The sequence below is a fragment of the Neodiprion lecontei genome, chromosome 1 (assembly GCF_021901455.1).
Source record: "Neodiprion lecontei isolate iyNeoLeco1 chromosome 1, iyNeoLeco1.1, whole genome shotgun sequence".
Lineage (NCBI taxonomy): Eukaryota > Metazoa > Arthropoda > Insecta > Hymenoptera > Diprionidae > Neodiprion > Neodiprion lecontei.
Window position 1 is genome coordinate 35,162,144 of NC_060260.1, and position 18,605 is coordinate 35,180,748.

Genomic DNA, 18,605 nt, shown 5'->3' on the forward strand with positions numbered 1-18,605 from the left:
TTATAACTGGTGTACGCGGGTACATGACGTTGGTTTTTACGAAGCAATCTCTTGAAATTAGTCGTCGGAACAAGGTCGCGTATAGGTAGTAAGTCAGTACTTGTCGTCGTCGTCGTCGCCGTCCGTTGGCGCGTGTCAGGTGTGTAAAAATGTCGACGACGATCGGACCGAGTATGTGTTTAATGTATTTATAAATAAGGCACACACGTGTAGCGTGGGGGGTATAACGACGAATGTAATTGTCGAAGAAGAGGTTATCCGAAGGATAAACCGATCCAACTACGGCTACTTCGCGAGTGAGTGTCGGCGTAGTTGTAGTATTTTCCATGTGTTAAACACATGGTACATTTTCCGATTTCTTTGAAGCTGAACTCGACGTGGTTCGCTCGCTGCTGCCGCATATATGCGGTTATGTTGCGAAATATCTATAACCCGACCCGACCATGTTTTGAAACGTTCTCTGATTCACGGCAGTCTCCTTTTTAATCGTTATGCACTTTTTTTTTTTTTTTTTTTTTTTTTTTTTATACGCAGGCGCATGTTTGCCGTGACAAACAGCTGGTCGACGTCTGTCTTGCATGACTTGATAGTCGACCGGGTATTCTCCTCGGGCAATCACGCACCTTACATTTTTATCAGTTTTTTTCGCACACCCCTTTCTGCGCGCTGCATTCCAACTTTCATATTCTGAAGCCTTTTAAACATACCCGGATTTGGCCCGAAATTGTGATTCCCCGACTGCAGTGTGACGAATATTCGTTGGATCAAAGAATCGGAACACCTTTGTTTCGAGTTAAGAATTGATCCTTGAAAGTTTCCAAGTCCGTTTTTGCTATGCAGATTACGCATGCAGAGCGTGGGATGGCGTGGTAAAATGTAATACGGTAAAAATATCGATTATATGTATTTTAATCTGAAGGTATTGTCTCGTCAATTTCAATTGAGTTTGAAGCGTCTGGTGCTGGGAGTGGCTTTGCTGTCGCTGTTATTGTTAAGGGAGTGGTGAGATGAGATTGACGCATTCTTTCTAACTCTACAATCTCTCCATTAATCGTGCATTGCTACACGGTCACAGCGTTAAGGCGGCCCATCATCAGGCCCCGTTGTTTCAATTGGGCCTTTTGTGCACGCAGCCGGCTGACAGGTGCGAGAAGCCCGTCCGCATCAGCTGTTATAAAACGACGAACTCGACGATGTAATATCCATTGTACGTACCGCTTCCTGACGTTTTTCAATTGGGAAGCTATGAAAAATTTTTGTCAGACTGAAGCCGAAGTGAAATGTTGAAATTACTCTTCTTCTCGGAGAAATTATTGTGGAATCTTGGTTGGTACCACCTTACCTCGTGTATTACAAACGGGGGACACGCGATACGAATTTAGAGTTAAATCGACGTGCTCGAGCCACTCGCATCGCGTGATACCAAATCGGACCAATACGGGAAATAGGATATGGAGGAATTATGGGAATTACCGTATTGGGTATACCTTTACCAGCCCTCCACCCCTTCCGTCCCTGCCTGCACCTTTATTTACGGTGCGTGTCGAAGGGTTGGCACTAATGTTCGTTCGTTCGTTCCTTCGTCGTTCTTCGTGCTATTCGATATGTACATAACACCGTGTATAAACTGTGCTTCGAATACCTGGCATGTTGTTTGATCAATTATTGTCCCTATAATTCGATTCAAAATTGAGCGAGACTTGCAGGCTTGGCGCTTTGCAGAGTTTCTGCGGTTTACCTTCGCTCTTGACATTCTGACGTCATTGTTGCTTTTGTATATTGTTGAAATGCGGTCAGTGCGAAATACTTGAGAGAAAAAATACTGCCCCGCACTGGGGAAACGACGATAATTTCCAGCACGTTTTGCATATGTGACAATTAAGAAGCGAAGGAAACCGTCGATGAACGCAATGAATTTCCTGGAATTATCAGACACATCTTATTTTTCGCAAGTAATAAATTGAGGTTTTTAAGATTACTAATTTGTTTTCAAGATTGATGAAACACGACCGAGTATTGCAAGGCTGTGTACAATTAATCGCTGATGCAACACACGGAAAAAATATTATAAATCCGACTGAAAAGAACCTTCTATTGAAACAACTAATTACGGTTAGTTTAAAAATCATTATTAATCGCTCTATGTTGCACCTGATTGCACAGATTTGAGAGCAGCAATTTTTAACCGCTACCCGATACTAACACACGCTTAATAACTCAAAGAATAATTGACTCGCGGCAAAGTTACATGTTTCTACGCTTTCAAACGTTGGACTATAGTAATATATAACAACTGCAACTCCGTCGTACTTTATTTACTTGAAAGTTTTATAAATCGACGCAAATGACACCTGTCAACGGAGATTTAATCTCTTACATTTCTGCACCTGTGTCAGTACGTAGTTTTGCCGCTGGCCTATACCTCTGGGTTGTTTGAAATGGGGTTAGTTGTAAGATTTGCAAAGTGGGGAGGGAGAAGAAAAATTGCCTTCGCATATTTTCCCCTCGCGATCGAATTCGCTCGTATAAATAAAGTAAAAACATGCAGGTATTATATATCGCTTTCAACCAACAGTGACGGTTGGTTTAATCACATCGTGCGCGACGCATTTAATCTCTAGGTACAAGTAATTAAAAATTTATCTTTGAAAAATCAAACGTCGGTCCCATGAGTTTTTATTTTTTTTATTTTTATTTATGAGTAAGCGCGGCGAATTCCGTCAGTCGTAACCGTAACGCTTTAAATCTCGTTTCTTTTTTAAATACTTGACTTTTTTTTTTCCCATCTCTTTTCTACTTCGCTTTTTATCAAATTCATTACATCCCTTCGACTGCATAGCGCTGCCCCTCGGCCCGGGGGTGAGGGACGTGGTGGTGAATCTATGGGGGTTTTTTTTGCGTCCTGTCGACCACCGTCCGACCGATGCGACGATCCCATTCGAACGCAACGGTTGGGTATCTCTCAACAACAATACACGCGTACATGCATATACCTATACAGTGTATGCCTCGCGTCGGGGATTTTTCCCGGGGTATTTTTGCCGCTCGAGTCGCGAGGGGGGCGGGGGTGCCGGGAGCTTGGGGGTTGTGGGGGTGGTTCTGGATGGTTCGGGACGCGGCGGCGGTGCCGAGGGGAGTCGCCGATCAATACCGCAGCCAGACGCGCCCCTGCCACAGTCCCATGCTTTTTCACCCAGCCCAAAACCCACTGGCGGTTCCGTGGCATTTTTTTTCTCTGTCTGTTATTTTTTTTCAGCTTTTTCTTGATTTTTGATTTATATATTTAGTTATTTTTTTTTTTGCCTTTTTTCAAATCCGCATGGAAAACAAAATTGGAGAAACTTTTTTTTTATAATTATCGTCAATTTGCTGTTATCGGAATGCATCGTGTCGCGCGAATCTGAAGGCAACGGATAATCGTCTTTCAACTCGTTGATAGGTGGAAAAAATTTTGCAGGTTTGCATATCGCTGGACTGTAGAATCGGATGATTTTTTTTTTTTTTTTAATTTTCTTGGAACCGCAATTGCGTCGTAAATGGAAAATATATCTGGCATAGTGATCTAATTTTCGTATTGGAACTCTGCGCGGAAAGTTATCGTGTAAACTTTTTTACGCTTATCGGAAATCCAATCTATGTATTCGTGCGAAGTTGATTGCGTTTGCGTTTGGTTTGGTGCAACGAATAGAAGAAGAAATGGAAGACGCGAAGTTAACAATGTCTTGACTTTGAATGGTTTACCCTTGTACGGAGGAAAGCTCTCGTACGTACTGTTCAGAGGTCGAAAACTATTCGACAACTGTATCTATTTGTACGGTGAAAACTTGGTCTGGTCACTCTGCTGATAGAGTGAGAAAGAGAGAGAGAGAGAGAGAGAGAGAGAGACAGAGAATGACAGAAAAGCTCGCAAAAGTTCGCAACTTGTCTATTCCAAAACTATTTCACGCTATAGTTTTAAACTTATTAACCATCGATTACTGCGTGCGGTTCATCGCAAGTTGAAAGTTTGAATCCTTCCGTTACGTTCTATCAGATATTCCAGTCACCTAGAAAACTTTGAACACATTGAAGCCAAAAAAACATAAAAAATTTCACTTAATCGTAAGATAATGTCAAATTTTGAAATAAACGTGAGTTCGTCACAAAAACTTCACGATGCAAACTCACGACGCGTGCCATATTTTCACGCGTATTTAATCCTGTCTTGACTCTGTTCTTCGCTTTCGCAAATATTCACTTGTATCCGCACTTCATATGCGAGGAAATGATCTGCCGATAAGATGGCTCGTTTCTCGTACACGTTTACGACTATTGGAAAACATGAATTTCATTACGGTTAAACGGTGATTGGAAATTGTCGGTGTATATTCCTTAACGACGCGGCTACTGTACACTATATGGAATAACTGTTGCAAAAATATTTTTCGAGTTTCGACCGAGGCTCTTATCTAATCTGGTTGGACCGCATACTTTTGAGGCAGAGCCTCGTGCGGCTGAAGCAAAACTAACGATATAAGCGCAACGGTTTTAACTTGTAAATGGAATGACGTTAGCTGTTGGGACTTTTATCGCGGAGTTTAGACAACCGATGACGACGACTAAGGCAAGCTTTGAGGTCGCAGATTTTACCCGTTTCCTTCTTTTAATCGCCACGGTCTGGATAAACCCTGCCCCTGACTGTGGCAAAGTTGACCGGAATTGTTGGCCACTCGGTATCCGTGACCGGAAGTGAGCGCTGACGGAAGTAGCATGACCTCTGTTCGAGTCACTGTAACAGCAACGGCAGGCTAGCCGGTTTGTGTCAGCCGAGTGATTCTCCTGTTAGTTGCAAATCGCGCATGCATCGGTGCAGCCCAATCTGTTCAATGCCGTACTATCGGTTCCGATCTCTGATGTTCTCTCTTACGCAAATCGTATTCTGCAACGACGCGTTTCAACCACGTGATTGTCGTTCGATGCCTTTAATTTATGATAATAGTCTCAGGTACATCGACCCTCTACCCTTATTTTTCACCCCCTTCATCCATGGAGCGACCGTGCAAATCCGGAAACCTACAGCTGGTGTGTGATCCTTGTTCATTTAGAGACGTGTGTGTACGATGTCTGTACGTAATGCAACATACCGGGTGCTTCTCTTAGAATGAAACACGCGAGGAAAGTTCAGTTTAATATCGACCGAAGTAAAAATAGTATGGGTCTCTGAAACTGATTGTTAGTATTTACTGGAAACACAAACTCTTGCTTTTGAAATTACAGTAACGGGTTGTCCGTGAATATAGTTTTTTTTTTTTTTTTTTTTTATTTACTTTTTCCTTAAAACTCAATCAGAACACGCAAATTCATAGTTTTAGTCTCGTTCTTTAAAACAAATACAATGTATAATGTAATATTATAAACCCTTCGGTAACAAATTTATATGAAAGTTTGTCATTTGGCATTTTGCTATGCGACCTCTCAAAGTTGCGAGATGCTCGCCGTCCCGTTTATGGACGGATATTGGTGCAAGATGTGGCTGTCGCAAGCACGCGAAGTCCAGACGTGGTCAAGGTAACAAAAATCTGGCCCAGAAGTGTATTATAGAGAGTGAGTGAGTTGACATTTGTCCCTGATATTTATCTCACTGCTATTATACGTACAGTCTCTTTACACAAGACTGTGATGTTAGTTTTATCCTATTTTCACCAGATTTTTCTCGTCTGTCCGATCATTTGGTTATTCCATATATTTTTGGTACAGTTTAATGAAAATTCTAGATGCCTTAGGGAGTTCAAACATGCCGAATAACGAATCTGCCGTACAATGCCACAATGTCGAACCGATCGTAAGCGAGGTGCATCATTGCGAAAAGAGTAGTAAAAAAAAAAGGAAGACGAAACAAAAAAAAAAGTTAATTGCTCACCTTTCACTTACCACAGACGAGTTGATTCGATTCGCAATCAGCAATCTAACGGAACCTTTGCACGGACTGTTGTTTCACTTTTTCTTTTTTTTTTTTCTCAATTTATTTCTTCATTCATTTTCTTCTCTATACCGTCTCGACACCGCATATAGCGTTTCTCCTATTTTTTATGATTAAACTGAAATTTTAACGCTTCGTTAAAGAAACTTCTCATTCGGTACAGTTTATTTGTAATTTTTTTTTTCAAAAGTATGCTATGTACCCAATTATTAAACGATTTCACAACATTCGTCTTTGTTTCCTATAGGCTTTTAGTTTATTTTAATTTTATTTTTATCATTTAAAAGAGGAAATATATAAAGTGGAAAAAACTTATGAAGAACGATTGTCCGTCCCGGTCTTTTCATTCTCCAAATGGCATTCTATGTAATATTATATGTACCAAAGTTTCGCGTCTTGATCTTTTCTGCGACGAAACTTTCCGTAACAAAATTCGACACCGTTGCAGCTGAAACCAGGAGAAAACTCCGCTCTTGGATAATATAAAAACCTTCTGACGTGGGCTAACTTTGTCGGACAATATGGTGATTCGTTTGAAATACGGTACAACAATAGATAACTTTCAACAATGAAAACTCTGTGACGTACGTTACACATGATCTCGCGTATTAAATTCAACGCATAACAATGTAACCTGCGAACGCTCAGGTGTAGTTGAAATTTGCACGTATAACGTAGTGAAATGATATGGATATAAACTTGCTGTATACCCGATGTAATCAAAGTCTCGAATTGCTTCTGTATAAATCGCGGATGGCAAAATACCGCGTGCTTTGTAACACGTGCTGCATGCACAGAATCCACCTTCGCTGTACGTGCAGTGAGAAAATATTTACCGATGTTGCGTGGTAACATTGATTAAAGCGAGCTTACACTGTGAATCATTGGAGATGAAATTTCAACTTGGAATCATCAATTTTTAGTCGTGCAACTTGAGCTCGATTGCATAAAAAATTGAGCCAAAGCTAGCATTTAGAGTTAGCAACCAAACGTGTTGGATTTTTTGTAAATATAAAAATGCCGTTCAGTTTTATCCTGATAATTCTATAAAAGTATCGGAGATTCATGGTATTTCACAAAATTTTATTATTTGGTCTTCAACTCTACCCTATTCGATTGAACATTAAAACGTTTGGCTGTTAATTCCAGCTGCTAGGTTCAGCCTCGTGCATAAAAAGTCTCCTACAGTTTTACGTATACGCTTGAGTTTGTCAACTATGTTTAAGTGCCGATGAAACACATTGTTAAATAAATTTTCAACGCATTACATATGAATTGCAAGAGCTCTAAATGTGAAGGTTGTAATCCATTTAAAATAAAAATGACAGTACGTTGCCTTTTTGCATTTTAAATCTTGAATTTTTTATCGGCTTGTACAATACATCCTTAAAAACGACCTATAACATAATCTTCGTTAATAACGTGTTACAGCTGTTGATTTACGCGATGGTTGAATTTAGAAAGGTTACGGGTCGTCTTGACACCTGGATATTGCGTCTTTTATTACAGGCAACTACCCACATTAACCCGGCATAGCAATATATATATACTGACGTTTGTTTTTTCGACCATTGTTACAGGTATAAAGCGAGTCGTTGCGTTAGCGGGGGCGGAAGCCGCGGCAGCGGGGCAACTGGGGCAACTGGAGGAACCGGGGGAAGCGGGGGTCTTGGAAGCGGGGGGGCGGTAGGAGGCCGCGGAGGGGGAGGAGGCGGAGGAGGGGGAGGCGGAGGCGGAGGCGGAGGCGGAGGAGGCGGGTTGGACGGGGGTGCTACGCCACCGGCCACCGGGTATCACCACCACCACCATCACCACACAACTACGACGACGACGACGACGACGACGACAGGGACACGCCACCACAGACACAAGCTGCCCGCGGGGAAGCTGTGCAGCGATCACCGTCACCACCCTCACCATCACCGGCATCATCCCCACCATCGATCCCACCACCGTGGCATGAACATGGGCCAAAAGATTTCAGGTCAGATTATATATTCGATTGGGTTTAAGAAACTTTTCCGATCCGTATTACGGTGGCTCGGATTTATACGTTATACGTATGGTTTTATTTGCGGTATCATGAAGAGCTAGTCACCCCTGAGGAAATCAACACGGAAAATAACCACAGTTTTATAAATTAGATTTAGTGTGTACCCGCGCGCGTTTCGAAAAGTCGCGTAGCTTGGAATCGAATCGGAGATGTGATTTTTTGCCGCAAATCGAGGAACGCAATTAAACTTGGATGATATGTTTCAGCGTGTTATGTATGATATGACGATGTTCGAATTGGAAACAGCGTATACACGACGGACGGGATTGCATTTTGAAAGTTGCGATTGACCCTAACATCGTATTAAAGTTTCCAAACGTATGTGGTTGAATTTACGATGCACGAACTGTTGAAAATTTTTTTCATTTTTTTTCATTTTATCGAACAGAGATCAGTCGACGAGTTGTACCTTTGTGAAAGTTTTTCCGTTGTTACGTACTACGTATAACAATACACACGTAGACGATGCATCATAGAAGGAGGATGTAGAGCGCAAGAAGGATCGGTGTTAATCTTAGTCGACATCAAGGGCTGCCTTGACACCTTCCAGCTGTGGTGTCGTATCGAAGAATTTACGATTGCGGCGAGGATCAGGGCCTAGTTTATTATACCCTAGAAATCGAGATGGGCCACGGGGTCAGAGCTTTGGGGGGGGGGGGTTCGTCGGGGCCTCGAAAGAGACTTCTGCACGGAGGGTTGGCTACCCTCCACGGCCGAAGGTTCGACCCTTCGAACCTTTCAGACCGCAGAGACAGCTGCGCAAGCAAGTACCGCACTTCAGCCTCCCTGTATTTCCTTCTCGCCCTGCAGCCTTCGGCTCAGACGTCGACCTTCTTCTTCCAAAGAGATATATTATACGTTATACTACGGTTTCCGAGGGATCTCGAGAACCACGAGTTCCCGGCTTCTTTACCCCGAGGGCGGGATTCTACGAGACACTTTCCTGATGTACAAACTCACGGACGGAGACCTGTGCAATCGTGCCACTGTACCTTAGTTTTCCTCGATTCACGTCCTGCCCTAAATTCTCAGATATCAGGTATTTTGAATCCTTGTTATACTTTCTCTCGGGTGGTTCTTGAACAGTTTGTTGTTACTGTGTATTAAATTAATTCTACTACAGATAGGTATTTTTTCACATCTTTTTTGACTAAGCTATCATGCTGTGATTTCTGTTTGTTCCTTTACCACGGAATTTCATTGGTCACCCTCAGACCGTAACCGCAATCGATTCTTCCGTTACGTCCCAGCCGATAATCACGGCGGTATCGTCTCTGCGTCGTAACTTACTGACGTGCAATCGCCATAAAAGAGCTCTTCCAAATCGATCTACACAGTTAACACCATAGTTAACAATACTTTTCTATCGACAATTCTCACAGATCATACCATATTTTATTTTACAAACCCTGCTCACATCTACGCTCAAATCTACGAGCAACTTATACATAAAATTCACATTTAACTATTATATCTTTGAAACGCATGATCAGAATTCGCAAACCTCGGAGTAACGAATAGCCACGATAGTGATAGTGATGGTTGGCACGACCCACAACAACCCAATTCCTGATTTAGACAAGCTGAATGAGAAATCGACACGAGCGGATCATCGAAGTTCGTGAACCTGGAGACAACGAGGTCTGTAAGTCGAGCTTGATAACGCAGTAACACTTCCTACCCAGCAGCAATTTTTCGCCAAACGTACAACACAAATTGTCGATTATTTCCCATTTCATTCGCTTTTGCGATCGCGGTGGTACAGGTTTCGTTTCATCGTCGGTGCAACTGAAGGATTGACAAATTTTTTACCGCATCAGAAACACCGGTCGTCATCTTGACGACTATCGTAGATGAAATGTCACCTACTTCCTCGATTTGGCGCCCATGGACAGGTGCTTGAAATATGGAAACGAGCGTGAATGCCTCCGCTGGTTCGTTTTACATACGCTCAAGTCGGAAAATATCTGGCATATCAATGAGACATAAAACAGGCGAGACTGAAGAAAAAGAAACATAAATCTAACGTATGCAGTATCGCATTGCGTGTCAGCCGTACGAGAGTCAGATATTTCAATTTCGGTCAAAAGTTCACTCCGATAAGTGCGTCTCGAAAAACGATAGAAGCGCGTTTGGCTCTTTCACGTTCCACCGAAAGCGAAACTCACGCATATACGTTGGGTTAAAATAACGTTAACGACGGCGCAAGCAGGGCACGTGGAAACGTGCAAAGGTGCGTATAGGTAGGTACAGGTACCGATATGTCGACAGTGATGTTTGCGCAGCCTTGTAATTGGCAGACTGTGTTTGCAAAATGAAGGCTCTCAACAAATATTCTACGCGCTGTAGTTTAAATGCTGACATTCCCGATCGGTGCATGTGTGACATAAATTCGGGACCTTCGGAACGATAGGTAAAGAGAGAGCGCGTATCGCACGTACATGGAATATATGCCTTCGTCAAAAATATTGCAGTATTAAAGCGACGAACAAATAGCAATAGTCTGTATGTACTAGACCTACGTCTAGGCGACAGAATCATGGCAGCTGTGCAATTTTTTTTCCTCCGGTTTTTTGCGTCTCCATCCCTCTTTCTCTCTCTCTCTCTCTCTCTCTCTCTCTCTCTCTCTCTCTCTCTCTCTCTCTCTCTCTCTCTCTCTCTCTCTCTCTCTCTCTCTCTCTCTCTCTCTCTCTCTCTCTCTCTCTCTCTCTCTCTCTCCCTCCCTCCCTCCCCCTCACTCTTGGTCTCCCTAATTCATGCATACGTGGAATTACAGGCGGCGTGAAGAGCGTGACACGTGACAGCGGTGCGGGAACTGGAGGCGGCGTAGGTGTTGTTGGCAGCGGAGCAGTCACGTACAAGCCTGTTGTACCCAGAGAACTGGCGCAGGATTTTTCGCGTCCAGCTCGCCTGGATGTCCTCCTCGACATGCCGCCCGCTTCGAGAGAGACGCAGATCAGTCATAGCTGGAACGCCGATGACCGTAGTCTCAATATATTCGTCAAGGTAGGTTTCGGAAAAAATTCCCAGAATAGAGGATACCTTCGTCTTTCCCGGATGAGAATGACCCTTTTCACTCTTCTCAACATTCCGCAGTGTAGTTGGTTTTATCGGAGTTTAAAGAAAAAAAAAAAAATTTCAGGATGACGACAAGTTGACGTTTCATCGCCACCCCGTAGCGCAGAGCACGGATTGCATACGAGGGCGCATCGGGTACACGAAGGGTCTCCACGTGTGGGAATTACACTGGAGTACGCGACAGCGAGGAACGCACGCTGTTGTCGGTGTGGCGACCGCGGAAGCACCCCTTCATAGTGTCGGCTACCAAAGTCTAGTGGGCAACAATCAGCTCAGCTGGGGTTGGGATCTAGGTAGAAACAAACTCTATCACGATGCGAAAAACAATAACGGAGTGACGTATCCTGCCCTTTTGAAACCGGATGAAACTTTCATCGTTCCTGACAAATTTCTGGGTGAGCTTTTTTTTTATCAAGTCTACTTTTCTTTATTCTCAATGTTTTCAAAGCTTTCGAGGATTTAACTGGCACAATTTCGAACCGTGCTTATTGAGTCTTGCGAAAGTAAATCGTCAAATTTGGTCAATTTTGTAATTATAAAAAGGAATAGCAAACTTTTACGACAATAGTTAACGGGAGTACAATTTCAGTGGTCCTGGACATGGATGAAGGTACGTTATCCTTCGTTGTAGACGGTCAGTACTTGGGAGTAGCATTCAGAGGACTGAAAGGAAGAAAACTTCATCCGATAGTTTCAGCAGTTTGGGGACATTGTGAAATCACGATGAAATACATCGGAGGCCTTGATCGTGAGTCTCGGAGTAATATTTATTTCAAATCATTCATTACCGAACTTCGAAGAGAAGTAACTTCATCGCGCTTTCATTGAATTTACAGCCGAACCTCTACCCCTGATGGACCTCTGCCGGAGAGTAATTCGAAAACGGGTCGGTAAGCAGAGACTAGAGGTCAGAATCAACGAGCTAAGACTGCCCCAGGCAATAAAAACGTACCTCCTCTACCGGGACAGAAGGTAACCACAGAGTGATCTTCCGGCTTCATCTCGCATCAGCATCAGCAACTACGACCACGACACCAACAACCATGAAGTGACAGAGATAATAGATGATGATAGTACCATTGCCGATGATACGCAACGGGAAGCATTTACAGTAATCTCTCCCGCCTCTGATCGACTGAATTCTTAGAAAAAAGACCACGTGTGTCGCGAACGGTCATTAATCGACAAGACACACACGCCGCACCTAAAAACTGAATCGAAATTCCAAAGTTCTTTATTATTTTTGTAATTTTGTTGTTTCTTTCTGTTTTTCGAGTTGGATTGGGTCGGGAGTTGGGTCAATCGAGGAAGATCGATTATTAATATTAAGTCTAGTCTGTCGTGTTTCTCTTTATAGTGTTCGATAATACGCATCAGCAGCACACAACGTGCGTAGGATCCTCTATACATATATATATACATACACACAAATATATATACATGTGTGTGTATGTGTGTGTGTATACGTATATATATATATATATATACACGTGCATACACAGTTATATGGTATATATATATATATATAATCTTCCAGACGACTGTCTAAAATATCTAGACAGAAATGGTTAAAATAAAGTAAAACAAGAACAAGAAATGAACTAACTAATAAGAAAAAGAGAATTTTCCTCTGCCAAAATTTATAGTAACAAAAATTGGGTTTATACACGTTGAAGAAATTGGAAAACAAAATGAATCAGCAACAGTTGCAAGTGTTGTCAGATAATTATAGTGGCATTAAAGGTCTTATGGAAAACAGTATCGATACCTACATCTACTGTAAAGAATTACTCTTCTTCCTTCGAACGCTTCGGAAAAAAAAAAAGAAAAAAAAGAAAGAAGGAAGTTAGTACACTTCGCCGAAGAGACAATGAAGAAAGAACAGATGAAAATTTGTTGGAAAAAAAAAAATACCCAGAAAAAAACTTTTAGAAAAAAAAAAACATTAAATGAATTAATTGAAGAAACGTATGCACAAAAAGCTAAACTATTAGGTGATATTATTGTTTTATGTTGTCCTTACGATTAAAATCGTAGAGCATTTATTAATTGTTATTACACCAACGGGATTGCGTTGGACGCTTCACATCACATGTATCCGCGTTTTTTTTAATTTTTTTGTTTAATACGTTGTTAGATTATAAAAGAAAAATGAAGATTTAAAAAACGCGAAAAGCCAAAATTGTAACGTGTTCGCGTAAAGGTGATGTGTGGGGCAGATCACAAGTAAAACCGGTTCGGGGGTGAGGGAGAGATACCAAAACACACGAACATTTTTGATCAGCAACTCGGCGGCGCTCCACGGTTGGCCAGTAAAATAAAAAGTTAGACTTAGTCGAGCCCGGATGCCGCAAAGCGCGAGTTTCTTTAATCAAATGAACGACAAAAGAAGAAAAAACCAAACAGAATGACCCAAATAAAACCAAACTTTGTAATTTTAACGGGAATGACCAGCAACGACGAATAGTAGTGAGGGAAGAGAGTAAGAGAAGATGACAAAAAAATTATAAAATGAAATCTGTGTGTAGTAGTGTGACAACTGCAGCTGAAATCGCCTGAGCCACCTTTTCAACGGACTCAAATTTGTTTCAAGTATTTTATAAGTATGCTCTAGATGTAACTAACTGCAGTGGTAAATCTTAGCAAGGAGTCAGAAATGACGGGAGATTGAAGGAAATGGTTGGCATAAAGAGCGAGAAAAAAGAAGAGGGAGCGAGCGACTGATATCTAGAGAAATAAAAGTGGAGAGAGAGTGGTAAAGAAATCGAAAGAGAAAATATATGTATAGGCGACAGACTATTGCATGAAAGGCAAGAATCAACCATCCGGTGAAATTTCTTATAGAAAAAAAATAAAAATGAAATAGCAAATAAAAAAAATTATTACCTCGGCTACACTGAAGTAACTAAAAATACAAAAAGTAATAATAATAAATAATAATACTATACTGCTATTACTACTACTACTACTACTACTACTACTATTGCTACTATTGCTACTACTACTTCTACTACTACTACTATTACTGCAACTACTACTACTACTGCTGCTGCTGCTGCCGCCGCCGCCGCCGCCGCTGCTGCTGCTGTTACTGCTGCTACTGCTGCTAGAAGACAAAGTGACTGAACATGGGCATTGGCAGAATTCCGAACACGAATTAAAACTGTCATCGATCTAAACCTACGTCAGTGTAACCTAACGACTATCCATCCGCGCATAATTAAGCGGTGAAAACGTAAACCGTAATGTAACAAATACCAATAGAAAATTAACAGCATCAACAACTTATAGCTGTCCTACGATGAGAACATATAAATTCTTTTTCTTATTTATCTTTTTTTTTTTTTTTATCTACTGTACAACACAGATTTGAGACGGCGATGCGATATCGCAACTGTTGGATCGGGAGAGTATGACGTGCTCGCAACCTGTGTTTTGATTTTTAAATGAATGACGTGTGATTGCTAAACGGCTCGTGGCATCGCGACGAATAGCCATTCGGAAATTGTCAGAATTCTTACTTCAAGAAACGGACAACGGTGGTAAATACTGAGATACGCGCTCATCGAATAATGATGGTAATAATAATTCGTAAAATACGTTACGTGTTAAGCGTATTTTTTATTGTTATTTTAATCATCATCATGACACCGACGTACATGAGCCTAAAAAGAAAGAAAAACATTTTAATTTGACGACTTTTGAAAAAAACAAACAATGCACATAGTAGCATAAATAAATTATAAAGTCACGAACATACTTATTACTACTACTACTATTACTATTATTACTACTCTTACACATTGTAATAATATACTATTTTATAATATTTCGACGCGTCTCACGATCTGAGCATGAGATAGAAAAAAAAAGAACAGAAATAGGCATGATCACGTTGTACATATTATTACTATTATTATCATTATTATTATTATTGTCATTATTATTGTCATTATTATTATATTAATTGATAGTTTAATTAATTAAGTAATTACGATAGTCGGCATAATTAATATGAATTCCTTTTATATCGTAGGGTTGATTGACGCCGACTATGTAGATTAAATGATGAATGGTAAAGTGAAGTATATTTAAAATCAGACAAAAAAGAAATACACGTGTCAATGCGACTATCGGCGATAAATTTGAAATAAAAATAAATAAAAATTGTGTAACCCATTAGCATGATAAATACGAAAATCGCATAAACGGATAAGAATGCGCGGCTTGTAAAGATTTTCTGGGCCGCGCTCTTCCTATACTTTAAACAAGGTATCAATAAAGAAATAAATAAAAGCAACAAATTACCGTGTTTTCTTTTTCGTGATGTTGTTTTTTCTGCTTTTCTCTTGTACTGCATAATTTTATATTTTCTTCATCTCAATGCACATGTACATGCATTATATCGTGTTCATGATCGCTTGGTGAACTCGATATATTTCACCCAGAATTCTTTACAGAGCCTCTTCGGGGAATATTTGAGTACGGAATATTCAACGTTTAGACTTTATCTTCAGTGATAACGTTAAAATTAAATATATTGATAGAAACATATTCAAAAGTTCACGACGGATTAATACGTTATTTCTCTTGCGAGTTCTTGGTATACAGAAGTGCGGGTATATATTCAATTCATTCTTTATCCAATTTACTTCTACGCAGCGTAATCTTAGTTCTATTTAAATTTGCAAATTAATAAAAATTTCTTTTCTAAGCTTCGATTTGAAACAACGGATTTCGTGTGAAAAAACTTTAATAATAATCAATATCCCATAAGAACTCGCAGGAAAAACTCTCGTCGATCTCGTTTTCGCTGTCGTCTTCGTCGTCGTTATTTAGCTTTAGATGTGTGTGCGTGTTTAATTTATTTATATTTTCTTTAATTCAATTTGAGCTGATATGCAAGATACGCATTTAATCGGTAGGTGAAGAACTATGACAGTGCCATTCCGAACAAGGAATTTGCCGAGTCTTTGGAGGAGAGCAAAAATATCGAATTTCGCGCATTTTAGTAATTCGAGCACTACTTTGTAAGTCGTGTAAATATAGTAATATACTTTTATAATCATAATTTAATCATAATAATAATGATAATAACAATAAAACAACAATAATAATAATGATTAATAATAGATGATAACAATAATAATAATGATTAATAATAATGGTTAATAATAATAATAATAATCGTAATAATCATAATAACGAGCGAAGGCAAAACCCATCACGATGTGTAAGGGGATGCAAGCAGGAATCAAGTTTAGTAGTGGACGTGGAAATGCAATCATTTGTCTAACTGTGTTTAAACTAATGCTGTGACCTTAATTCATCTATATACTATACCGAAGTTAAGTGAACTGACGTTTCGTGTATCACTGCCTTAAATAGGTCTTTCAAGTATAATTTTGGCAAAATTCTATTCAATTTTGTTAACGATAACACATGTTTCATCTGGCTATTTATCGTCGCCCTTTCCACGAATCACGATCCATACGATATTGAGATCTGAAAGATTGATAAACAAATAGACTTGAGAACGAATGAATTGAGTTGTCAATAAGATTGGACGGTGAGCAAAACAATGAAGCTAAACCTTTTACTCCAATTTCTTTTTACAATTACGGAGATTAACGGAATCCGTGAAACTTGGAAAAATTTCGTGGTTACAAATCTGCACGTAACATGATAAAAGAAAGTTCCATCTCAGTACGCATACCAATAGTGGAAAATTGGTGCGCGAAAAGTATTTTTTATTCTTATTTTACCATATTATACTTTGTTCTTTTTTCCTGTGATTACTACGTGATAAATGATCATTTATAAGAAATCCCTATGATAATATCGTTATGAATTGATGATAAATGAACCGTCTTACTCTTACTGAAGTGCCGTATATTATAAATACCAATGTTTAAAAATTCGTACCTACATTAAATAAAGAAAAGAATGAAAGAAATGATTAAAAAAAAAAAACACACCGAATAAATAAATTATTAGTAATAATCAAATTGACGAAATACCACACCTGCCTGTACAATAATTATACCTACCTGGTCAGACCTGTGTCTAATTTTTGAAAATGCAAAAGATAGACGAAGTTCGAAAGTAGAGCGACAGAAGGGAGATATTTACGGTAAGATATTAAGCCTGCCTTAGGGTGGCGAGGGGGCGACAGCTCTTTCGGAGTTGGTCTCTCCTGCTTGCATTCCGAGGAAAATTTGGCTGGTAAAAGTTTGTTAACTACACATACATGAGAGTGTAATGATAATTCACACACACACACACACACACACACACACACACACACGCGTATATATACATACATATAATATAAGCGACGAGGCGAGCTCTCAAGATCTTCCGCCATGTAACGTGTATATTTAACAATTTTATGTTTTTAAATTAAGCCTGGACTATTGCAACAAGCGATCTCACGACTAATTTTAATAATAACGATAATAATAATAACAACAACAACAACATATGTGTGTGTATATTCAATAAATATACATATATATGTATATATCTGTAAGTAACGATTTAGTTAATGCGGTATTGCAGTAGTGATACGGACACATAATGTGAATTAGACGAGACAAATACTGATATGTAATACCTACCTAACTTAATGTTGATAATAACAACAACAACAACAACAACAACAATAATAATAATAATAATAATAATAGCGTTATTTTAGTTAATTATTATCAACTATCTCAGTTCTGTTCGTGATTTGATATTTTTTTATAATTGAATAATGCTCGACGAATGTAGGTTTTTAATAAGTGATGAAAAAGTGTGTGAAGTGCAAGCAGACTGCTGTATAATAGTTCAGGCTGGATGTCGATGTTTGTAGCGGATAAAGAAATACAAAAAACAAAAAAAACTGAAAAAAAATCACAGCATATTGTAATTAAAATTGAAAAAAAAAAAACAATAATCATCCGTATCTGATTCTTCTACTTATGCTTTAACCTGTTGATTTTTTCGTGATTTCTCGGAATTTTGCACTCAATATTTCGGGTGATCCTTCAGTTTAGTCGCCCTATTTATTTTATCTTCTCTTTCATCGCAGATCACCTCGAAATCATGGCAAGGAGAAAAATGGACATGAGAGTCAACCTTTGACATCTGCTAAAACCATTCATCGGTCTCGTCAGCACACCTTTGACCCAATTTTAGCGCAAGGTTAAGAAATTATAAGATTTTTCCAACTCACGTCCAACTTTTTCCATTTCTTAGTGCTTCACTGATTGTATTTTAGAATACTGATTACGAATTTTCAAAACGTCGTGTTCTAAGGAATTTATAGGCATTCAGGAAAGTTTGTTTGCATAGAAAATGTGAAAATTCTTTTATGAAAAATCCAAGTACAAGTTCTATGAATTATTCCATGAAACTGAAAATAATAGTTGTGCCCCATTTTATTCAATTCATATTTTTTCCTGATATGCAGAGCTGCTGAAGAAAAGAAAGAAACGAAAACTTTATTCAACAAGATATACCGCAAAT

The 18,605-nt window shown here is 39.6% G+C and overlaps 2 protein-coding genes across 8 annotated transcripts in view; both read left to right on the forward strand.

Annotated features, from left to right (window-relative positions):
• Positions 1–7,636, forward strand: part of LOC124292632 — a 134,026-nt gene extending 126,390 nt beyond the window's left edge. For 5 of the 7 annotated variants that reach the window (XR_006902520.1, XR_006902518.1, XR_006902517.1 and 2 more), the window contains one exon: positions 7,540–7,620. The gene's annotated coding sequence lies outside the window, so the exon portion shown is untranslated. Of the gene's footprint in view, positions 1–7,539 lie in introns of all 7 variants that reach the window. The other 2 variants (XR_006902514.1, XR_006902515.1) reach the window with 2 other exon arrangements.
• Positions 7,637–7,681: 45 nt separating this feature from the next.
• LOC107223315 (protein gustavus) lies at positions 7,682–12,951 on the forward strand. The gene is made up of 5 exons (XM_015662963.2): positions 7,682–7,943; positions 10,789–11,018; positions 11,155–11,485; positions 11,680–11,838; positions 11,927–12,951. The coding sequence occupies exons 1-5, from the start codon at positions 7,919–7,921 to the stop codon at positions 12,064–12,066; spliced, it is 885 nt and encodes a 294-aa protein (XP_015518449.2). The 5' UTR covers positions 7,682–7,918; the 3' UTR covers positions 12,067–12,951.
• The last annotated feature ends 5,654 nt before the right edge of the window (positions 12,952–18,605 follow it).

Bases quoted from the DNA above. Each gene is read 5' to 3' on its own strand.
- LOC107223315 (XM_015662963.2), top strand. From the start codon at position 7,919: ATGAACATGGGCCAAAAGATTTCAG. The intron at 7,944-10,788 runs GTCAGATTATAT...GTGGAATTACAG, and splicing joins CATGGGCCAAAAGATTTCAG to GCGGCGTGAAGAGCGTGACA. The intron at 11,839-11,926 runs GTGAGTCTCGGA...TTGAATTTACAG, and splicing joins ATACATCGGAGGCCTTGATC to CCGAACCTCTACCCCTGATG.